Genomic DNA, 26,751 nt, shown 5'->3' on the forward strand with positions numbered 1-26,751 from the left:
CCGAGCGGAAAAAATTAAGTCCACACCGAGAAGAGGGGGGAGACCCCACAAGCACAACTTAGGAACTTGCTAAACCTTAAAGAATAAAACATCCCAAAAAATTGTCAAAAAGAATAATGTAAAAGGTTAGCGAGTGTTGTCGGAAAATAGGCTGCCAGACAAACAGAAAAAAGTTTGTTAGCAAATAAGTATGTAAATGAGGGGAGTGATCGCATTCAGAATTGTGACGTCACCTCACAGTATAAAGACTGAACCTCAAGTGAAGACGGACGAGGTGAGCTTCTGATAGCAACGAGCTTGGTGAGCTTCGTAGCAGTGAACGAGAAAGGTGTCTGATAGGATCAAATAGTTCCAAGGCGATTTTGAAGTTATTCGATTTGTGGATCGACGAATAGAGAAAGTCTTGAGAGTTGAGGAAATAGGTTCCTAGTATATTGAGGTGACGATTAGGATCTTTAATTCATAAGAATTATTGTATATAAGTTAAGTCTTTGAATTTTGTCGAATTCCAAAGGGGAATAGATTTAAGTTAGAAACTAGATTGATTTGAGTTTTGTCGGGTTGATTCTTATTGATTTTCATTGAATAAATTGTTGTTTGATTTTTACTAAATTTTGTAAATAGTTATTATTAGAATTATTTATTAAATATTTGATTTGTTATTGACAAACTTGGTCATTATTTAATTCGGTGCACGCTTAAAGTCCAGGCCTGGCACACTAACGTGAATCCGCGTAAAGTACCTGTTAGGAAACGGATATTTCCGTCACACAGTCGTGTCGATAATCATTGGAGAAGTCGGAAAAATAAAATAGTACTTTACAATGTTAATGGGTGTAAGTTGAGATAATTTACAACCAGTTTCTGAAATTTTATATGTTTATTTTTGCATTTCTGAATCAAACAAATTACAATAAAATAAAACATAAAAAAATGAGTATTTTAATGGTTAGAAAGAAGACAAAATGCAGAAATTAAACATATAATTGTAATTTTTGATGTAGTGCTGAGTTTCACAATTTTAGAATAAAAACTGCTGTCTGTGAGTTTCATGCACTCTCTGGAGAGGGATGTATAACATCAATTATAATGGGCAAGCCAGCATTCCTTGGAATAAACCAACATGCCAGTTTTTACCATATGGAAATATAGAATTTTGTGGTCTCTCCAGATAGACAGAATGCCAGACAATCCACAAAAGTATGGTACTGTGAGCAAGCATAGAGCATGTATCTAGAGGTTTTCAAAAGTTATTTTATATTATTAATCACTTATTATTAAATTTTTAATTGTAATCCCAAGATAAAGTTTCCAAACATATACCTAGCTTTTGTACTAAAAACTGTCTTTTTAAAAAATTTTCTACAATGACAAGATGCAACATCAAATTTTCTCAAGCACTACTAGATATTTCTACTACTACTCTATAATTCTGAAAATAACCTATTAATATTTATCCTACTGTATAAACTCATTCCAATATTTTGCAGTTAAGAAAATACTAAATGTTGCAAAGTATATTTTTAAATAGTTACTCTAAAAATTATGTTAGCAACACATTATATAAAAATGTACTAGTTTTCATTTAAATTTTTTTCCTCTTGCTTTTAGATAGTTCTCTTTTAAGCTAGTAAGCTCCTGCTGTTCTACAGTATTTAAATTTGTTCCTTTGTCTTATCTTGATTAATATGAATTACTATGCAAATAGGTGATATGAAATTACAGCAAACCTTTTGGTCTCTAGTTCTGGCTTGGCCATAATAATTCAAAGCTTCTTCTGGAGTTTCACATATCCTTTTATGCAACATGTAAGCACAAATCATCACTCCCGTTCTTCCCTGAAACATAAAAGCTTTCAATTATACTTTATATGATGATATTTAAAATATTTATATGAAAACATCTAAAGGAAATATGATATCCGTGACGAAACTGCAAGACTGTACATCGTTTCTTATTTGATATCGAATCGAGTAGAAGATGTCAAATAAGATCGAGAGCAGGCATTACCTTTCGAATGAAAACCAGTTTTAAGTCGTGAATGTCTTTTCGATGAAGTCGGGTTTCTGTTTATATATATAAATATATTCAAATTAAATTGTATAAGTATTACTTAAAGCACACAGAGAATTAATGTTAATTATATTTGACAACATAATTAAATTATCGTAAAATAAAATACTGTCACGAAAACAACTATAAAGATTGTTGCTTCATATACAAAATAAAGCACTGTTCAGTATACTAACTTAAGGAATATGGTTACAGTGAGAAATACAATAGAAAGTTCATTTAAATATTCTATAATTTCTACAGACAAAATTAATAAAAGAATGATGATTAGTTGTAGAAATAAGCATGATGATATTTTCTGAACTTTCATGTTTGCAGTTGTAAAAATAATAATAATAATAATAATTTCATTAATAGCAATTAAAAGATCGTCGAAATCGAATCGACATAATTCGAATATAAAAGTGACAACTTTTATTAAATTCTTATATTTTCTTCGTAATTCTTACATTATAACGTTGAATTCAATCGAGAATACTCTACATTTACAGAAAATATCTTTATCTCTTCATACATGAAACATGAATGGTTGGAGTGTATTATAATTTGTTCTATATTTGTANTGTAACAAAATATAAGGAAAAAAATTTTCAAGAAATAAAATTCAAAATTTTTTGGGTCCATTAAAGTGTCCAATGAATAAAATCAAATAGATTTCATTCATTGGCCAATTTTGTGTTTTCTGTAACACAATTGGTTTTCTGTAACAAACAAACAAACAAAACAAAACAAAACAAACAAAAAAAAAAGGTGAATATATAATAATAATGAAAAAGACACTTGAAAGAACTATATTAATAAAATATAGGGCAGCCATAAAGTCTGGATTGATGATCACACTGAACCTACATATTATAATGTAATATCAATAAACTATTTATTATTGAGCAAAACTGTTCATTAGTCAGAAAGTGTTTTGTCTGTGATCAAAGTTCAAAGCAACTGCATAACCATTAAACACAATTTTTTGCAAATACAGTAGTGTTGATTATCCGAATCAATTGGGGACTGGGGTTGTTCGGAAGATTGATGTTTCGGATAACCGATTATGTACGAAAAAATATATTAATTTATCCCATGTTGAAATTTTTCTCCGTTGCGTGTCACTTCACGTTGAATTTTAAGCCTAATGAAGACTATTGTATTGTTAAAAATTATTTTTTTTTTATTTTGTACAAACAAAATAAATATATTGAAAAATATAAAAACAACAAAAAATTATACTTCAGAAGTTAATTTAGTATCAAAAATGTAAAATATTTGAGTAGCCCAAGATATAGCCGAAGATTGCAGCGCCACAGCACCAGCGAAAATTTAAATTTGCCGACTGAAATTCTTTCGGATGATTGACTTTCGGATAATCGACACTCTACTGTATATACAACTACACAAGACCAATATAATGACAAAACTGAAATTTTGAAATTCAAACTATGGGCTGATTGCTGGTTGCATGTTACATCAATCAAGTTTATTATTGCTATCAATTTATACTACTCATGGCAAATTTTGATTTTGATCTTTATAATGGACATTTAACAATCAGACAAAAAACTAGCACAAGTAAACTGGAACTATATACTAAACACAACAATTAACACCTAAACGTTAATTCCAGCACTGAATGAACAAAAAATTTTAATGCGCGAACATTTTCGGCTGTCTTTTAGAGGCCCTCCTCAGGATGAAACACACAAAAAAACAGTTCTATCATTTAAAAACTTCTAACCACCAAACACAGCTGTATTCGATGGTTAGAAGTTTTTAAATGATAGAACTGTTTTTTTGTGTGTTTCATCCTGAGGAGGGCCTCTAAAAGACAGCCGAAAATGTTCGAGCATTAAAATTTTTTGTTCATTCAATGCCGGAATTAACATTTAGGTGTTAATTGTTGTATTTAGCATACATGATGTCATCATGAAATTAACTTTTCAAAATGTTCAAGTGTGTTATACAGTGCTTAACCAGTTGCTGAAGTTGGTAGGCTGCTGGCTACATGTATGGATGTTTTAAACATTTCTTGACATTTTTGTTGATGATGATGATAGATATGCAAGTCTTCCCCAATACCTGCAAGATTTAAACTATTTTAGACAGAATGTTAGAAGCATATTAGCATATTTTTGTTATTGTGCCAAGCTGAAACAGAATAACCTATGCTGTGGAGATCAATTTCCTTTTCGTAGAAAATACCTAATGTATATTTGATTATGTCCCAGTTTCAGGCTATTCTGTACTCTAAATTATCTAACACAACATGTTACATGCTTCCCATTAATATCAGTTTAAAAAAAAATCACACTTGTTTTTAATGTCATCAATTTATAAAATTTCTTCGTGTTCGTAAATTTGTCAAATAAGGTTTTTCACAGTTCCATTTTCAGATAGTATTCTGACACTGTCTATATCAAACATTGGTACAACAATGTTAATTTTGTTTTACAAATATTTGATGTATAATTTTTCAACATTGACAACTTAACTGAAGTATCTATTAAAATTTGTGTTGCTAGTTTTTGTTGTAATTCATTAGCAACATGACATACATGCAATTGTTGCACACATCATATATGCGAGGAAAAATTTCATGCAATTGTTTACAAACAGATATAATCAATTAACTAACTCTTATTATTGAATTTAAAAAAAACGTGTAATACATGTTTTAAAAACTAATTAGTTTAGTGAAATCATTTACATTAGTAGATTTGAGATATAAAGTTTAGAGATTTGAAAATATATTTTCAAATCTCTAAACTTTCAAAAGAGATATATAAATAAATAAACTTTCAAAAGAGTATATTTTTTTTATGTTAAATAAGAATTTTAAAAGATTGTAAGAGGGATATTATTATTTTATAAAGTTGTAATTTTAAATTAATAAAATTAGAGAGACTGAAAAAGAGGAAAAAATACCAAAAATGCACATCCTCCCTACATGAAAGAATATGTATTTTTAAGAAAAGAAAATAGTAATGCAACCTATTTGGAAAATTCATAAAATAAACTAAGTTATGTTTACTCTGTTATCCCTGGTCTATTTGATTATTTCATTTGTTTCCTTCTATGTTTTAAAGGAATCATTTTTTGATCAAATCATAAATTGAAGTAACTGATGTTTAATTTGTTATTCATGTAGTTATACTTTACTGGTTTTGTTCATAACATCACTTGATAACATTGACTGAGGTATAAAATTAAGGAATAATTTATGTGTTGTTTCTGTAATATGGTAGGATAAATTTTTATTTTTCTGTTTATGTATTTTTTCTGATAATTAAATTGTAAAGTAAACAGGTTAAAATTTACTGTATCATACTGTTTTTCTTATCCTATGATTTGGTAGAAGTACATCATTATTTGTGGATTCACAAACTTAACAATAAATAGTTTAGTTTATAAACCCGCAAAAAAACTATTTATTGTTATCCATTTTATGACATTTAAATATTCTGTGTTTTTCTTGTAATAATGTTCTTTAAATTATTTTAAAATCCAGTAGATGGAAAGTTTATTTTGTTATCTGAATTGTTTTATGCTACTGCTCTCATTTTTGTTGTAAATTTGTTAATTTTAATCACTTCTGTATATGTATTTTTTTCTAATATTTAGATCATAAAGGAAATAATTTAATATTTAGCCTGTAATTCAATACATTTCATAATATAACTTTTTTTTATATACTATGAATTGGCAGAAGTATATTGTTATTCATAGGGTTCATGAATTCAACCGCATTTCTCAAAAATAAAATTACAACACCATGAAGAAATGGGTGTAGCCACATGCATATTGCAGGACTGGTAGAGGTGACAGAGATATGTAAATGATTAAAAGAACAAACAAAAATATGCAACAGACATCTGTTTATTCAGTAATGAGTAAGGCCCCATGGACAGTTATACAGGCCACTATACAGAGAGGCATACTTTCAATGAGACAGTTAATGATTACCTGTGTAAGGAACCAAGTCCGAGTGTTATTTTTAGTTATTTTTTATTTTGCTTTTTATTCTATTTTTGTTTGGGGCTTATTTTTTGTTGGGATGAAGGTTTCCTCACCACTCATCTTAGAAACTTAAAAATAGAAAAAAAAGAACCAACTCACCGATGAAAAAAAAGCACACACTTGTACTCCCAAGCGGAAAAAGTAAGTCCACACCGAGAAGAGGGGGAGACCCCACAAGCACAACTTAGGAACTTAGAACTTAGGAAAAGGTTAGCGAGTATTGTCGGGAAATAGGCTGCCAGGCAGAAAGGAAAAGTTTACTGTTAGCAATAAGTATGTAAATGAGGGGAGTGATCTCAATCAGAATTGTGACGTCAACTCATAATATAAAGTCCAAACCTCAAGTTAAGATGACCGAGGTGAGCTTCTGTTAGCAAGAGCATGGTGGGCCTTGTAGCAGCAAACAGAGGTGTCTAATAGCGATAAAGTGGTTCCAAGGTGATTTGAAGTTATTTGATTTGTGGAATGAAGATTAGAAAGTCTTGAGAGTTGAGGAAAAAGGTTCCTAGTATATTGAGCTGACAATTAGGATCTTAGTTCATAAGAATTGTTGTACATAAGTTAAGTCTTTGAATTTTCTTTTGTTGAATTCCAAAGGGGAATAGATTTAAGTTAGCAAATAGATTGATTTTGCACATGTCATCTATGATATGTGGTGGTGGTCTCTGGTGCACCTCACATTGGATGAGATCCGATAGGTGTTTGATGGAAGAGAGATCCAGCAAGGCTGCTGGCCAGGGATGTGAATTTCATTCAGGCTGGTCAGAGTTCACTCTGCTATGTGTGGTCAGGTATAATCTTACTAGAACACTGTCAGATGCAGCCTGCACTGCTGGCCAACCTACAGAACCACAATTTGTATGATGTACCTGACTGCTGTCAGAGTACCAGAAATATACACCAGGGCTGTCTCCTGATTGAACATGATGACTCCCCAAACCATGATGCCCAGTGTGACACTCAGAAAAAGAACTGGTATGTAATGTTCCCTGGGATATCACCACACCCATCTAGGCTGTCATTCATCCACAGACAGAAGCAGGATTCATCTATAAACAATGACTGATACTTTCAGTGGTCCAGTTGCAATGACGATGACACATGCCAGACATGCAGCTCAACTTCATGAAACCTGTTGTGAAAGGTTTGGGTGGACGCAGACACACCCATTGATAGTGATGGGCAGCTTTGGATGTCATCTCTGTGGCAAATGGGTCTTGACTGGTCGTTCATAAAATCTGCCAGTCTGTGTGGTCTGTTGTGTGCTGATGCAATCCACTCCCTCTTTGGTGCATTTGCAGATGTTCCTGTGTCTATTGTGTCACACATCACTAGATGGTACTCATGATGTGGCCAACATATATAGCAACTGCACACATTGATAAGCAGAGGTCACACAGCTCCAGGACACAATCTTGTTCCCTAGTCATTAACTGGTGGTATTCCAGCTTGCTGATGTCTCTGAGACATTTTCTATGCTTCACTTTTGAAGAAGCATAGAAAATTTTCAGTCTTTAGAGCCTGAAATTGGGTACATGACCTGATGCATACTCAAACTTAATCATTTGCATATATCTGTCATCATTAACTGTCTCATTGAATGGCTCTCTGTATAGTGGCCTATATAGCTGTCCATGGGGCCTTATTCATTACTGAATAAACAGATGTCTGTTGCATATTTTTGTTTGTTCTTTTAATAATTTTCATATCTCTGTCACCTCTATCAGTCCTGCAATTTGTATTTGGCTAAGCATATTCCTTCATGATATTGTGATTTCACTTTTTAGGAGTGTATCTATTGTTTAGTTTGTTATCCATTTCAAGTCATTTTCAAATATTCTGGATTTTTTAAATTGTTAGTTTTGTCTATGGGATAAAATACATTAAAGTTTATTTCATTATATTAGCATTTATATTTTAATTATTGTTCTTCTTAGTGGATCCTTCCCAAAACACCATGCCCCATTTTAATCCCTAAAAAGTAATCATTTTTCAAAGTGTTGGTATTAAAGCAAATGCTTTAAAGTTCTTTTGCTCTTGTAAATGAAGATAAATAATGTATATTGCATCACATGCAGGGCATTTGTCATTGCATTGCATGGGGCATGGCAATCATATGTGTCACATCACTAAGAGATTACAAAATAAACAAGAACCAAATGAAACCTGAATAAAATGGAAAAAGTTCTTCAGAACAGAACAATTTTCTATGTTAAATTACTATAAGCCAAAAATCTGTCTAACAAGGAAACAGAAGCAGTTTTTGGGCACAAAAGATGTTACTTAACTTGGATAAAATGAAAAATTAATATTCCACTTGTATACAAACAAGTAAAATCCCCTCCAGGCATATTTAATAAGAAAAGAAAATTTGTGTCATTTATTTAAAATGTAAACCACAAATTTTTACGTTTAAAACTCCTTGACATCTATAACTTGTCTGAAAACAAGTTTATTTAAAAGAAAAAAATACTAAAAGTATCAATATTTCTTATTTTTATATTCAGTTATTATTTACAATTCTGAAAAAATGTAAAATTAAAAATATTGCATTAAGCAATTTTCCAAAATAAATAATTTCAATATATTAATAAATTATAAAATAAAATTAAAAATTTTAATAAAGGAAAATACTAACTTTACTACATCATCTATGTGATTTCTGTATACACCTTCCAGTTTTTCGGCAGGAAAACCCATAGCAATTATATTGTTGAAGATATCTTTCTAAGTTAAGTGACTTAATACAGAATTGTCATCACTTTCTGTACACCTTAAATTTTATTTCATAAAAATTTAACAACATAACAAGTGAAAAATATCACAAAGAAAGTTCTTTAAACAGAAACAGTGTAATATTTTAAAATAAACTGAATGACATTTCATATTAAAAAATCTTTGTCAGAGAATGAAATAAAAAAAACCACTCCAACACACTTTCTTCAAAAGATTACATTGGAACTTTAAAGTATATTTTTATATAAAATGTTGACAAAATAACACTTTTCTGACAGTCTTTTTATATATACTGCTATTATAAAAAAGTATAAAGTATGGCTCATTTAAACTGCGCACGTGCAGGAGAGCACTGCTGTCTTTTTTTTTTCATTGTTTGGTATAACTTTTCATTTTTTCTTATTAGATTAAAAAAGTATATTAGATTTTGATTTGTCTGTTTGGTTCTGCATTACATATACTTGACGATGTCTGTTATAAACAGATGAAAACATTTATAAAAGTGCTAATTTGAGGTAATATATGCTGTTTAGTTGTTTTGTTTGTGTTTAAGTATTATATTCCAGTATTGGAGAGTAATTAATAAAACTTGATGCTGTTAACTAAATTACTTGCTACCTGACTTTTAGTTTGCATACTTTATCATATAAAATACATTTCATACATCTTTAATAATTAAAGTGCAAACTAAGGTTTTAAATAATATTTTATTTGTCTGAACCTTCTTTGCATTCTGCACCAGAGACTTCTAAAAGAAGTATACAATGATAATAAACACAACCAAATTTTTACTCTGCTCCACCATTTTTGGAGCATAAGCTCTGAAAACAACATTAAACCAAAGTACACTATACCCTTGACATTCATGGACATCAGTGTTTAGGAATTCAATCATTCATAATTGGAAATTTATACACCAAAATTTCAACTTTTACGAAAGGTGTCAACCTTTTGGGAAATGGGAGATTACATACTACTGTAAACTGAAGTTGGTGCTTATGCAAACCAGATGTTTGAGCATGTGCAATGCTAAAAGATCACTGCACTAAGTCATTCATATGGTCTGTCATAAGTTATGTTACTGTTTTGTTTGGCTTCAATAAAATGACTTTTGCAGTACTGTACACCATCACACAGTATATTTATTTAATAAAATCATTCATTTTTCTTAAAATTTTTTAAAACAGTAGCAATACAAAGTCTTAAAAATGAATTACAAATTTAACATTGAAAATGGAACTCAAAGTTTAAGAATAAATTCATGAAGCATTAATTGGTTCTATTATTCATAAACATGGGAAATCAGTGTATTTCAAATAAAAACTATACATTAATGAAATATAATTAATTTGTGTGTTTGGAAGTCATGATTTGGCAATGCCATTTCAAATGTAAAATCATATATTCAGTAATTCATAAATATTAAATGCTCTCTAATATTTACAAATACTTGTTGACACTTTACACAAATGAATACACGCGAATGATTTCTAAATCAAAAAGCTGTATTGACTGTATTACCATCATACCAAGATGATGATAATACAGTCAAGTGTTATTATAAATTATATTTTTTAATTGCTATTATTGAATAAAATTTGGTTAATAAAGTTTATTCATTCATTCATGTTTTTAATTAAATATATATAAATATTTACTTATTACTAAAAAATGTATCAATTTTTTAAAATAAATAATATATATTTGAAACATAGAAAAGGATACATGTTAAATCTAAATCAAAACCATCTTCTCGATATCTGCGTTTATTTTTACTGACTAAGCCTTTCAACAGCTTCGTCGACATAATTCTAAACTGTGACGTCGCACTAAAAATACAAATGAAATCTTTTAAAAATATAAATTTATATTAGTAAAAATGTATAAAAAATTAAAAATAATTAACAACATACACATCAACCTGATTCTATTAGATATGTCAAATGAACTGCTGGATTATTACAGTCCAATAAATAATCTGGCAGTTTGTTTGGCGTATCTAAAAATAATTAAACTTTCATTTTTTGTAATGATTACAAATAAATAAAAATTTCTATATTTGAAGGAAAATTTTTTATTTGCTATTTAAATGAATGCATAATTTTAATTTTATTTAATTTCCATTCACCAAAGAAATTTTAAGAAATTTAAATTAACAGTTAAATAATTAATTATTAAGTTTATTTTGCTTGAATTCTTAAAGGAAATTCTCATCAAAAATATTTACTTCCTAACTAGATTTCAATTTAATAAACATATCAATCCATTTTTGATAACCAAATTCTTTTCAGTTCCATAACTCCTTGTTTAAATTGGTTTTTATGTATGTTAGAATTTTTTGGAAGTCATTAATCAAGCATACATCTACTTTTCACTAAATATATCTATTATAAAAAATCTTTGCCAAAATATTTCAGACTTTGAACTAAAATTCTGGTTGATTGATGCGAGTCTTATATTCATCCAGGTGTGCTGTGTAGTTATCCATAATTCTACAATTTTTAAAAATTAAATTAATGATACAATTTGGTTCTAGAAGTGAGCAATACAACCATCTTCTATTGAATTTAACAATTATAATTAATTTAAAATATCTGGAAGAAAAAATGATCCAAAGTAGATTCAAGCCACAGAACTACATATACTGACAGACATTGCTACCAACTATACTATTTAGATCTATTTTAATTTTACTTTCAAATACATGTACATAAATGTGTCATCAGATTTGCATATTCTGCACTAGCCAGAAGATTAAATCTTGAACAAGGTGGTGATCAGCTCATCTGATATACCCAGGATATTTGCTTTTGCTAAAACTCATAAATCAAGCACTTTGATAAGACCCATGGCAGGACAAAGCTGACTCACCAACCAGATACTTGGAAAATGTAATACACACTCTACTAACAGCACACTTAAAGAACTATAAATTTACTGTTAAAAATACATGAGAAATAATAGATGAACTGCAACAAATTACATTAACTAATAATGTAATTTTAGCTACATATACATATAAAATGCTACATATACATACATGTATATAAATAGCTACATATACATACATGTTTACATATAAAAGTTTAAATATAAAGTTTAAAACCATAGTAAACATACTATGGTTTTAAACTTTATATTTATATATCTGTCTATTAAGTTACAATCTTGCTTCTGCATCTTTAGAGACTGATTATTACAAAAAGTTAAGGACCCTATACATCACCACCAAATTTTAGAACTAGCGTACCTCTTACATTACTCCTCATGTTTTCAATATAACAACAACACTTACCTATAAAAAAATAGTACTATGTACATAATTCACACAGATTGACTAGCAGATCAAATAGTGATTTTTGACTGTAAATCTATTGTAGTCAATAAACATCACCTTTGATTCCAGCATAATTTATATATGTACTAAATGTATACATATACTGTATTAAATCCAAGAGTATAATTTGGTTTTGTACATATATACACATGTTATGATATGTACATATATACATAAGTCACCACCTTACACTTAAACTTTGAATTTTCAATTTCCAAGTATGAAAAGAAAATATATATGCAATTCTTTGACACTAGTATGTTTACAATGAATTGAATACACAGTTGAACAAGTTGATACATTTTTGAAAGATAGAGAAAAATATTATGTGAGAGAGAAAACTGTAAGTGAAACTGCTTTTGATTGCTTTCAGAGTGAATACAGTAGTCACAAAAGTATAGTGAAGCACAAATTAATACATGCAACTGAATTTATACATTTTTACATGTAATTTTTAACAAATAAGTTTCAATTTATGTATAATACATTTAAACAATATATAAAAGGAAAAGTAACAGTGTAAAATTAAGTCATGTACTTTTAAAAAATTGATCAAGTTTTTTTTGTTTCTTATTTTTTTCCAATGGACTTGTCTAGTATAATATACAATATCAGTTTTTTCAATTTTTTTTTTTTTAAATCAGTTGGCTCCTCCAGTCATGTAAAAGAATAGAGAGTCGTTTTAAAGGTTGGCTAAAACTGACAGTGAACAGTAAAAACATATACAGTGGTACCTCAGGTTACGAACGCCCCAGCATACAAATTTTCAGGATACGACATGAAATTCGAACATATTTTTGCTCCACGATATGAACAAAAACTCACCATACGACGTTACATTAGTTCACATTTTTCATTTGTTTTTCTTACTACAGTTATTTTTTTTTAATGTATTACTTGGCTTTAATTTGAGTATGTTTTTCGCGTTGGAACGAATTATTTGGTTTTACATGTAATCGTATGGGAAAAGATGATCCACCTTACGACATTTTCATGATACGATCTCAGTTTCGGAACGGATTAATTTCGTATCCTGAGGTACCACTGTAAAAGTGATTTTTATTCATTTTGTGAAATTGGTTCACACTACAAAATGAAGAAAGAGAAAATGTTTAATGTGTTTGACTGGTGGAGTAATTTGCTAAACAGGAGAATTTGTTGAATCAGAAAAGAAAAAAATAATAATATGTGACTTGTCATCAAATGTTACGTATCTTTTTTTAATGATCGCTTAAAACTTTTTCCACATCACTATGAAAGTATGGGAAATTTGTCTCTCGTTTAACAAGGAATAAAAATAATCTTATTAATTTAACTACTGCTTTCCATCTATACACAGCTAATCACCACATAACAAACTGTTATATCACTAAAATATTTAAAAAGTATGAATTTTTTATTAAAAACATTGTGATTTTAAAATATTTTGTTCATTACAAAAATTTCTGTAACTGTATCTCTGATAGAAAGTAGATAAATTGTTTAACTGCTTTAATTTTCACATTAAATTAATTTCACAGACTTTTGCAGATTTACTGATAAAAAATAAATAAAAAAAAAATACAATCAATTTCACTTAAAGAATTTTATAGGATGGAAATTAATTCTGTTAAATGCAATTTTAACAAAATTAATTTTATATGCAATCTCATAAAATAGTCTTTTTTTTTTAATAATAAAGACGTTCTTTAAAAATAATTTGAAAATTGTTAAATAAAATTAGTTGATTTAGTATCTAATTGAAATTTTAAAATCAAAATGTTTGCACAGGTAATCATTTATGTTATTCTTGCTTATAAACTGACTACTAAATGAGTAAAAAAAAAATAATTTAAATGTCACAGCATTCACTTGTCATATTTTTTCTCTGTTCCAGCACTTGTTGATAAGTGAACACTGAAAAATGTTTAAACCTTCAAATTTTTTTCATAATTCATTCATTTTAACTTAAAAAACTGAAACAATATTTATGTATGTAATCATAATGATCTTGACTATTTCAATAATGCTCATAACTTGAAAAGTGAGCTGTACTTTTTAATTATGTCAATGATATTGAAGTTACAACACTACACTAAAATTTACAAAATAAAATCATAAATTATGATATTTTATTATTAAATATTTTTCCTTTTACCTTAATGTTAAGAAGTATTTTTAAAAGTTTTATTTTGTAATTTAATACATATTTTAACTGCATGCAAATATATTTTTAATGAAGGTGATTCTCAAGAAAACTGAGTTTAAAAACTGGAGAATTTTTTTAATTTTGTGATAAAAAATTATTAAAGTTTATAATGTGTATTTTGAAATTCAATAAATGAAAATTTTAATAAGAAATCAGGAAATTTTTCACTTCCTTGAAAATTAAATGATTAGAAATTCCAATCAAACTGCACATCATGTTTTAACTGCAGCAAAATATAATATTTATACAATTATATTGTTAATTAAACAACCATCAATTAACACTTCATCTCAAATTCTTTACTTAAAAAATATCAATTTTATAAAATAAAAATTCATTTAAAATATGATGATTATATATTTATCCAAAAATGAGGGTTCTGTGCTGATTTTAAGTTATATTATTTAAATTATTATGTCGACATCAGGGAAAATACTTTAAGTATAAAAATCCTACTTTGTTTCTGATAAACTTCTCCATGTTACTAGAATTTACATGAAATATTTTTATATGTTAAGTCATTAATAAGAATGCTATATTTGGAAGTTCCTTCCTTTTTAGTTAAAAATGTGTTGCGTAATGTTATCTATTTTCCACATCACTACGAAAGTATGGGAAATTCATTTAATTATTAAAAAAAATTTATATGCACAAAATTTCTAGATACACACACAATTATTTTACTTAAACACCCTTTCTAAAATCATTGCAATTTGCACATGACACAATATGTTTACTCAATCATGACAGAATAACTCACAATTATGAAGAAATAATTATATAACATTTACTATTATAAATATGTACAGAAAATTATGCATAATCAGCAAATACATGCTACTAGATAAGATGTTATATGATAAGTTTGCATTGCCTTTTTATTAACATAAAATAAACAAAATTCATATTAAATAAATAAATGCAAAATTTCTCATAAAGAAAATATTAAAAGCATCAGTTTGTCACAGTTCAGAGTTAGTATAGATCTTGCTCACATAATTTATTGTCTAATTTCTTTATCTAATTTGTTAATTTAATATATTTATTTATAGTTGTTTGTAAATAAATGGATATAATCAATAAAGAAGAAATTATTTTTAAATTAACACATGAACAAATACTTTGGTGGAATCAAATAAGATTAATTTACCATGAAAATTCTACAGGAAATCCCCAACATTTTAAAACCAAATTTATTCTATTTATTTCAAATTAATAACTGTTTCCTCCCTTATTCAATTACAAACCAGAAGAAATGCTTTGATTATTAAAAATTAATCACAGACCAAAATTATTTACAAATAATTTTTAATAATCAATTGAAGACTTCTTATAATTGACACACATTAATCATATCATCAATAGTTCTATAATGATTATTCTATTAGAAAACTGTTTCATTCAAAAAAAAATTTATTAAAATATCAAATGTTTTAAGAATTTGAAAAAAAAACAGAAAATTTCATGTTGTTTTATAAATTAAATTAAAACAATAAAATTAACTACTAATTCAATTGTGTATAACAATTGAATGACTTTTAAAGTAAAAAATTTGTATAAACTAATAAAACTATAAAACATGCCATAATATACACTGGTAAAATAAAATCTATCTTTAGATGCCATATATTATAATACAAAATATACTGTATTATAGTATATTTTGTATCACATATATCACATATATACTGTAAGGAATTACAGTATATATGTGATATACTGTAATTCCTTAATTCTAAATGCAGTTTTTTCTTGTATACATATATCACATATATACTGTAAGGAATTACAGTATATATGTGATATACTGTAATTCCTTAATTCTAAATGCAGTTTTTTCTTGTATACATATATCACATATATACTGTAAGGAATTACAGTATATATGTGATATACTGTAATTCCTTAATTCTAAATGCAGTTTTTTCTTGTATACATATATCACATATATACTGTAAGGAATTACAGTATATATGTGATATACTGTAATTCCTTAATTCTAAATGCAGTTTTTTCTTGTATACATATATCACATATATACTGTAAGGAATTACAGTATATATGTGATATACTGTAATTCCTTAATTCTAAATGCAGTTTTTTCTTGTTCAAAAAAAAAGATGCATCTCAGAATCATTGGCATCTTACCTTTACAATCCAAAACAACAATCAGAACTCATCACAGGTAGCATGAATGATGATATTTCAATAATTGATGTTTTTTGACTTTACTGCTCAACAGTCAGAAGTTCAAGTGAACTTAACTGGTAATGAGCATTTAATTTAAATTTGTTAACATTTAAAATTTATATTTCAAGATAGCAATAACAAACATACTAACCTTAGGTTTCTCTCAGCAGGATGGAAAAATTAACATAAATGTGAGAAAATTAAGACAAGACAAACACTTTAGGTCTACTCCTAAGACCTGCTTCAGATTGATGAAATTGCTTTGATTTTTGAATGCACTGAAAAATTCATATAAATTTGAATTCAAATTTTAACCAATGAGATGTTTGTACTTTTATTTGCTGTAATAAGTATTCTACAATGATGTATCATATAGGGCTTGCCATGCATGAAAAATTGTTTTTTTTCCTTTAAAGTTGATACACATTCCCTGCTTTTCTGCTTTAAAGATTTTTAGCACTTTCTAAAGCTTGAGATATTCCATTTTATTCATTTTTACAATTAATTTTGCTTGTTATAAATCAGCTAGAATACTGTTTTCACTAGCATTATCAAGTAGTGGACTGCCATTTATTTTCTGTATCAGATTTGTTTTCTGCTATGCATTTTTTAAGTGATCTCTTTGTTGAATTTAGGTCCTTTTGAAACATTTCGTCTCTAATTGGTATTCTATAAATCCCAGAAACTCTTTGGCAGTCAATTGAGTCTTTTTTGTTGCATAGAAGCTTAAAAATGTATGGGTTCCTTCTGTACATTATTTTAGCTCTTGTATAGGACCTAACTTCCTTGAATATATTTTGTATGCACCTTAATAAGTCTTCTTAATAACAATATATCATATTCTACATATGATACATCATTATACAAGACATTATTGGCAGACAAAAGTAGACACACCCCATTGGTTAAAATTTGAATTCAAATTTATACAAATTTTTCAATGTATTCCATTTTCAAAAATCAAAGCAATTTCATCAAACTGAAAAAGGTCTTGTGAGTAGATCAAAAGTATTTCTTTTGTCTTAATTTTCTCACATTTGTGTTAATTTTTCCATCCTGCTGGGAGAAACATAAGATTAGTGTTTTCATCATTTTAATTACCTGCAGCATTAACCATTTGATAAGTGGTTTTAATGGTAACTTCCTTTTCTCCCAGAGTTAGTTTTTAAAGTAGAGGGCTGTCCATAAATGACGTCCACATTAGAAGGGGGAGGGGGTTATGACAAGTCGGAGGGGAGAGGTTGAGTGTCAATGGACATCCATTTATTTCATCAAATCTTATACACTTTATAAATTTTATTATATTCATTTCAAAATTTCTTGTATGTTTCATTTCTACTTATTGTATATATATCATTCATATAGTGATAAAGATTTTAAGGGGGGCTGAGTTTTGTTGGACATACAAAGAGAAGAGGGAGTTAAAGAAACTTGGACAAACTGGGACAAAAACAAAATGGGGAGTAAAAATTTCAAGAAAAATGCAGATGTAATTTATGGACATCCCTAGGAACAATTCATTTTCTTCCAAGCACAAACTAAGAATTAAGTCAAAGTGCTAGTAAGTCAATAATATTACAGTAGAGCGTCGTTTATCCGAATCAATTGGGGACTGGGGTTGTTCGGATAACTTATTTTTTCGGATAACCAATTATGTACAAAAAAATATATTAATTTATCCCGTGTTGAAATTTTTCTCCACTGCGTGTCACTTTGCGTTGAATTTTCGTCAATGTTAAGCCTAACAAAGACTATTGTATCGTTAAAAATTATTTTTTTATTTTGTACAAACAAAATAAATATATTGAAAAATATAAAAACAATAAAAAATCATACTTCAGAAGTTAATTTAGTATCAAAAACGTAAAATATTTGAGTAGCCGAAGACATAGCCAAAGATTACGGCGCCACAGCACTGGCGAAAATTTAAATTTGTCAACTGGAATTCCTTCAGATAAACGACGCTCTACTGTATATTAAGGCCATCTAAGATGACCCTATGATCAGTTGTTACTATGGCAGTGACAATGCTGTAGGTATAAGAATAAAAAATTTTTTTAATTGCACAAACTCATGCTAACCACCTTGAACATGGTCAAATTGATCCCATTATATCTCAAAAAGGAAATCATGAACTCCACCATTTTTATTACATTTTTAATTTTCTTGTCTCATCATATGTAAAATAACAAAGTTGAATCAACTGATCAAAATTTTTAGAATGAACTCAATTCTATAAGCAAAATAGAAGCAGCTTCACTACTGCTCCACCTCAATTATTTACAATAAAACTTCTGCTTATAACTTAGAATTCTTTTTGGTGCTTCTTAAAATTTTATTACACTAGCATACAGATTAATATATTTTCTGCAGCTTACAATTAAGAACACAAGAAATTCACTTAAAATCATTGATTAATAATGATGACATAAAAGCAACAAAAGATTTTTTTATTTTAATCAAATCATCTCAATTCTAAAGATAAGGTCCTCTTAAAACTTTTAATCATATTTGCTTAGCAAATATATACAAAGATACAGCATTGAATCATAACATGAAACATAACCAAGTAAAATTATCCTAATTCATTGACATTTTCAGCAGGACTAAGTGCAATAATTTTTCTAAAGCAGATTAAGGAAGAAACTAAAATTTACAGAGATAAGAACATTCATTAATGATTAATCTTTCAAAAGTGAATCATGAGGTTACTTAGTCATTATCTTCATTGACCTTTAATCTAATAAAACCTTTAATAATAGTATTTAACTATCAAATTTATAATTCTGATTTTATAATTTAATTCTACATAAATTAAAAGTAAAACCAAATAACTTCCAACATTATATTNAAAATATTATAACCTTCAAATTAGTAAATTAAACTTATTCTTTTAACTACATAATATGAAACTTATTAAATTAACACAACTGTCTATTGACATTACAGAAAAGATTTATTTACACAAGTACTGTACTTTTGATAGTATATAATTATTCTCTTCAGAATATTATCATTCACATAGAACTAGTGTTGTCACCTTTTCAAAATTGCTGACCCAGACGGCAGGTCAGGTTTGTTTGAACAGAAGTTCCTGACACATGCACAATATCATTTTACAATGCAAAGAATAACATACATGCCTGTTCTAAATCAGTTACAGTTAGGGAAAAAGGTCGACAGGTTGCGTGCCACACGGTGTAAACAGACTTATATGGCAGAATTGCTGATGAGTTTCAGTGAATGTGAGTTCTTTCATTGTTAAAATAGTGTAAATTTGTAAAAATATTTGCAAGAACTTTGTTTCATCATAATTTCACAATTTCTACGAAATTCATGGACAAAATTAATAGTTCACCCAGACAGCAAGTCAATTCCTGGATTGTCTGGATGAAAACCAAGACGGGTAGTAACACTACATAGAACAGAATGCTACTATTTGAAAAATGAAATACAAACAGTAAAAATTTTTTTCAAAATTGTTCCTCCTGCACAAGCATGAAATGTAATTGAAATATATAAAATTACAAAATTTTTAACACCAGGGTATACAGTAGTACCTCAGGATATGAAATTAATCCATTCCTAAACTGAGATCATATCATGAAAATGTTGTAAGGTGAATCATTTTTTCCCCATATAATTATATGTAAAACCAAATAATCCGTTCCAACACGAAAAACACACTCAAATTAAAGCTAAGTAGTACAAGTAACCCCGTATAACACGGCACTTCTATAGCGCGAATTCACTCTAACACGGTTTGAGAATTGGTACCATCCCTGTATAACACGGTACTGTTATAGCATGGATTCACTCTGACACAGTTCGAGAATTGGGTAAAACCCTCGTACAACATGAAATGTAATAAATTTTTACATACTGAAGTACTAATAGTTCACAAAAATAATAATTTTCATGAACTATTAGTACTTAAGCATGTAAATTTTCTTTTCTTGCCTTCTGTCAATACACATGGTCCTTCTTGAAATTTTTGTATACTTGCTTACTGGAGAATTCAATAAAACTTAAAAATAAAAATCATTCAACTATCCAGCATAATTCTTTAATAACATAAAAACATTTTCAAACGCATTAAGCATTCATCATCGGTTATTTCTCTAATTCGAAAGAGGAAATTCAAAAAATTACGCAATCAAATTTTATTTATTAAATACACGGAAATTTGTATACATCATTTTCGTTTATAGTATGTTACCTTTTAAATTTTTTACATAACCGTTTATTTGAAATTTGATTGCGTAATTTTTCGAATTTCCCCTTTCGAATTAGAGAAATAACTGATGATGAACGCTTAATGCGTTTGAAAACGTTTTTATGTTATTAAAGAATTATGCTGGATAGTTGAATGGTTTTTATTTTTAAGTCTTCTTGAAATTTGTTTCAGTGTTGCCAGATCTTGACGCTTCTGATTTTGATGTTGCCAGATGTTTTTCCCTTATTCCATACTTTCTTTATTCTTCATAAGTGCTTAGCACCATATAAGGAAAATTATAAAAATCTTTTAACTAGAAGCAAGCAATCTAAAATTACATACTTTTTGCAAAAGGTAAAGCATGGATCTGAAGATAATGCAGAAAAATACTCAGAGGATAAGNTTTACTTAAAAAATATCAATTTTATAAAATAAAAATTCATTTAAAATATGATGATTATATATTTATCCAAAAATGAGGGTTCTGTGCTGATTTTAAGTTATATTATTTAAATTATTATGTCGACATCAGGGAAAATACTTTAAGTATAAAAATCCTACTTTGTTTCTGATAAACTTCTCCATGTTACTAGAATTTACATGAAATATTTTTATATGTTAAGTCATTAATAAGAATGCTATATTTGGAAGTTCCTTCCTTTTTAGTTAAAAATGTGTTGCGTAATGTTATCTATTTTCCACATCACTACGAAAGTATGGGAAATTCATTTAATTATTAAAAAAAATTTATATGCACAAAATTTCTAGATACACACACAATTATTTTACTTAAACACCCTTTCTAAAATCATTGCAATTTGCACATGACACAATATGTTTACTCAATCATGACAGAATAACTCACAATTATGAAGAAATAATTATATAACATTTACTATTATAAATATGTACAGAAAATTATGCATAATCAGCAAATACATGCTACTAGATAAGATGTTATATGATAAGTTTGCATTGCCTTTTTATTAACATAAAATAAACAAAATTCATATTAAATAAATAAATGCAAAATTTCTCATAAAGAAAATATTAAAAGCATCAGTTTGTCACAGTTCAGAGTTAGTATAGATCTTGCTCACATAATTTATTGTCTAATTTCTTTATCTAATTTGTTAATTTAATATATTTATTTATAGTTGTTTGTAAATAAATGGATATAATCAATAAAGAAGAAATTATTTTTAAATTAACACATGAACAAATACTTTGGTGGAATCAAATAAGATTAATTTACCATGAAAATTCTACAGGAAATCCCCAACATTTTAAAACCAAATTTATTCTATTTATTTCAAATTAATAACTGTTTCCTCCCTTATTCAATTACAAACCAGAAGAAATGCTTTGATTATTAAAAATTAATCACAGACCAAAATTATTTACAAATAATTTTTAATAATCAATTGAAGACTTCTTATAATTGACACACATTAATCATATCATCAATAGTTCTATAATGATTATTCTATTAGAAAACTGTTTCATTCAAAAAAAAATTTATTAAAATATCAAATGTTTTAAGAATTTGAAAAAAAAACAGAAAATTTCATGTTGTTTTATAAATTAAATTAAAACAATAAAATTAACTACTAATTCAATTGTGTATAACAATTGAATGACTTTTAAAGTAAAAAATTTGTATAAACTAATAAAACTATAAAACATGCCATAATATACACTGGTAAAATAAAATCTATCTTTAGATGCCATATATTATAATACAAAATATACTGTATTATAGTATATTTTGTATCACATATATCACATATATACTGTAAGGAATTACAGTATATATGTGATATACTGTAATTCCTTAATTCTAAATGCAGACATATATCACATATATACTGTAAGGAATTACAGTATATATGTGATATACTGTAATTCCTTAATTCTAAATGCAGTTTTTTCTTGTATACATATATCACATATATACTGTAAGGAATTACAGTATATATGTGATATACTGTAATTCCTTAATTCTAAATGCAGTTTTTTCTTGTATACATATATCACATATATACTGTAAGGAATTACAGTATATATGTGATATACTGTAATTCCTTAATTCTAAATGCAGTTTTTTCTTGTTCAAAAAAAAAGATGCATCTCAGAATCATTGGCATCTTACCTTTACAATCCAAAACAACAATCAGAACTCATCACAGGTAGCATGAATGATGATATTTCAATAATTGATGTTTTTTGACTTTACTGCTCAACAGTCAGAAGTTCAAGTGAACTTAACTGGTAATGAGCATTTAATTTAAATTTGTTAACATTTAAAATTTATATTTCAAGATAGCAATAACAAACATACTAACCTTAGGTTTCTCTCAGCAGGATGGAAAAATTAACATAAATGTGAGAAAATTAAGACAAGACAAACACTTTAGGTCTACTCCTAAGACCTGCTTCAGATTGATGAAATTGCTTTGATTTTTGAATGCACTGAAAAATTCATATAAATTTGAATTCAAATTTTAACCAATGAGATGTTTGTACTTTTATTTGCTGTAATAAGTATTCTACAATGATGTATCATATAGGGCTTGCCATGCATGAAAAATTGTTTTTTTTCCTTTAAAGTTGATACACATTCCCTGCTTTTCTGCTTTAAAGATTTTTAGCACTTTCTAAAGCTTGAGATATTCCATTTTATTCATTTTTACAATTAATTTTGCTTGTTATAAATCAGCTAGAATACTGTTTTCACTAGCATTATCAAGTAGTGGACTGCCATTTATTTTCTGTATCAGATTTGTTTTCTGCTATGCATTTTTTAAGTGATCTCTTTGTTGAATTTAGGTCCTTTTGAAACATTTCGTCTCTAATTGGTATTCTATAAATCCCAGAAACTCTTTGGCAGTCAATTGAGTCTTTTTTGTTGCATAGAAGCTTAAAAATGTATGGGTTCCTTCTGTACATTATTTTAGCTCTTGTATAGGACCTAACTTCCTTGAATATATTTTGTATGCACCTTAATAAGTCTTCTTAATAACAATATATCATATTCTACATATGATACATCATTATACAAGACATTATTGGCAGACAAAAGTAGACACACCCCATTGGTTAAAATTTGAATTCAAATTTATACAAATTTTTCAATGTATTCCATTTTCAAAAATCAAAGCAATTTCATCAAACTGAAAAAGGTCTTGTGAGTAGATCAAAAGTATTTCTTTTGTCTTAATTTTCTCACATTTGTGTTAATTTTTCCATCCTGCTGGGAGAAACATAAGATTAGTGTTTTCATCATTTTAATTACCTGCAGCATTAACCATTTGATAAGTGGTTTTAATGGTAACTTCCTTTTCTCCCAGAGTTAGTTTTTAAAGTAGAGGGCTGTCCATAAATGACGTCCACATTAGAAGGGGGAGGGGGTTATGACAAGTCGGAGGGGAGAGGTTGAGTGTCAATGGACATCCATTTATTTCATCAAATCTTATACACTTTATAAATTTTATTATATTCATTTCAAAATTTCTTGTATGTTTCATTTCTACTTATTGTATATATATCATTCATATAGTGATAAAGATTTTAAGGGGGGCTGAGTTTTGTTGGACATACAAAGAGAAGAGGGAGTTAAAGAAACTTGGACAAACTGGGACAAAAACAAAATGGGGAGTAAAAATTTCAAGAAAAATGCAGATGTAATTTATGGACATCCCTAGGAACAATTCATTTTCTTCCAAGCACAAACTAAGAATTAAGTCAAAGTGCTAGTAAGTCAATAATATTACAGTAGAGCGTCGTTTATCCGAATCAATTGGGGACTGGGGTTGTTCGGATAACTTATTTTTTCGGATAACCAATTATGTACAAAAAAATATATTAATTTATCCCGTGTTGAAATTTTTCTCCACTGCGTGTCACTTTGCGTTGAATTTTCGTCAATGTTAAGCCTAACAAAGACTATTGTATCGTTAAAAATTATTTTTTTATTTTGTACAAACAAAATAAATATATTGAAAAATATAAAAACAATAAAAAATTATACTTCAGAAGTTAATTTAGTATCAAAAACGTAAAATATTTGAGTAGCCGAAGACATAGCCAAAGATACAGCGCCACAGTACTGGCGAAAATTCAAATTAGTCGACTGGAATTCCTTCGGATAACCGACCTTCGGATAAACGACGCTCTACTGTAAATGGTAGAATATTTTTCTTTTCTCGTTCACTCAAAAAAGTTACGTTTCGCCAAATGTTATTACGAACGTCATTAAAATTTAAATAAATTCAATACTGTTATTTAAGAATTAGATTAAAATATTAATCTACGAATAGTTTAATATATTAACTCTAGACGTTCGAAATTAGAATGGTTGGAAATAGAAGGTGCAGTATTACGCGCGGGCGGATCTACGTAGGGACTAATGGAGCTTTAGCCCCGGGCCCCCGAGAGTCGAGGGCCCACAAAAATCGAATCGTCGTCGTAAATTTTTAATACTTTTTCCTTAACAACGAGCGCTTATCGCGTAGTAAAAAATAATTAATATTAATAATATAATAACATTTTTAAAATCTTTTTAACGAATTTTTTGAATAATATAATAATTTAAAATCCCAATTTAAAGATTCTTAATCTAACAAAAAATGGAGCCCATTGGACTCGAATAAGCCCTAGGCCCGAAAAGCCTAGATCCACCCCCGACTACACGCGACGATAATAGAGCTAGACGTCTTTTTCCGTGCCGGTGTTTATTTTCCCGTTTATTATCGCGGCGACATCGCTTCATTCAAAATATCTCGTAGTCGTGTCTGTGTAACGCGTACTTTATTGAATCTTACAGTCAAATCTGCTTCCGGTACGCCGACGCTACAACTTTCAAAAGTTTCCTTTACTCGCGTGTTTTTGCCGAGCATCCCGGTTTTACCAGTTGTTTTTATGGGAAATATAGCGTAAAATTACTATAAACATTTCTCATTTATCACGTAATTTGCACGTTAAAGTCAGAAACTTAAAGTATTTATATCTTTTAATATTTTAATATAATAAACAATATATCCGGATTGGTCAACACCTGGCACTCGAGGGAATTTTTGTTCGTACGTAAACCACTTAAAAAGTAATAATATCTGCTTAAAATTTGGAAATTGTAAAATGCGTTTACTAAATTCTCTAGTATCGGGACGTATCGCGATACAATCTCGAAAATATTGTATTAGATCGAAGTTAATTTATTTCGGAAGGATTATAAATCGTTCCTAATCGCCTCTTTAATAAATAGAATAACGATGTACTGTACTTACTCGCATCCAGGAAGTGGTGAAAGCGCTGTACATAAATCCGTGCACGATGAATTTAGTCGGCCGATTTCCGTCGAAATTCGACCTTTCGATGGTTTCGGGACGTTCCGCTTTTAAAACTTGAGCGCGTTTAGGATTTTGGCCGGTATACAAGAGAAACTTTGTACGAATCAACGCTCTGTCTACGGGTAAGAAACTAGTCGGACGATGAACGGCGTGAAAGAATGGTGGACCGTTGCTAAAACAGCCGAGCTTCTCCATGCATATAACGTTATTACCGATATTGACTAAAAAGAAATAAAATTGATAAAGCATTTAGGATAATTACTATTGGATTTAATCGAGAGTGCATCCGGAGTTTATTATTATTATTATGTTGGGTTTAGTGGGTTATACTCGGTACACACCGGTGGCTGTGTACTATGCCGGACCTGAGTCAAGGCATAGCAACCAAAACAAAACTAAAATTAAATAAGTGTGTCAATGTCTGTATTCAGGAATTTCCTAACAATATGGCGTGTATTCAATATAGTGGCCTTCTGTAGTGTGATGTATGTATTTCTACTCAATTGTAATGTTCCCAGGCTTTTGTGTAGCGTGTGTGGTATCACACCTGTACAGGAGAGAACGACAGGTACAATAAGCACCCTATCCATCCTCCACAGATGCCTGATTTCCTGGGCGAGTTCTGTGTACTTGCTAATTTTTTCAGTGCATGTGT

General features: G+C 28.6%; 1 protein-coding gene across 1 annotated transcript in view; it reads right to left on the reverse strand.

Annotated features, from left to right (window-relative positions):
* The window catches only part of LOC111622749 (phosphatidylinositol 3,4,5-trisphosphate 3-phosphatase and dual-specificity protein phosphatase PTEN-like), a 110,620-nt gene that overhangs the window by 23,428 nt on the left and 60,441 nt on the right, over positions 1–26,751 (reverse strand). The window contains exons 2-4 of the mRNA XM_023365175.1: positions 10,543–10,646; positions 8,716–8,804; positions 1,731–1,859 (exon numbers count right to left, since the gene is read on the reverse strand). Coding sequence (XP_023220943.1) covers positions 1,731–1,859; positions 8,716–8,804; positions 10,543–10,646 — 322 coding nt within the window. The remainder of the gene's footprint in view (positions 1–1,730; positions 1,860–8,715; positions 8,805–10,542; positions 10,647–26,751) is intronic.

Source organism: Centruroides sculpturatus, unplaced genomic scaffold (genome assembly GCF_000671375.1).
Source record: "Centruroides sculpturatus isolate CEXI.00-Female unplaced genomic scaffold, Cexi_2.0 scaffold39, whole genome shotgun sequence".
NCBI lineage: Eukaryota > Metazoa > Arthropoda > Arachnida > Scorpiones > Buthidae > Centruroides > Centruroides sculpturatus.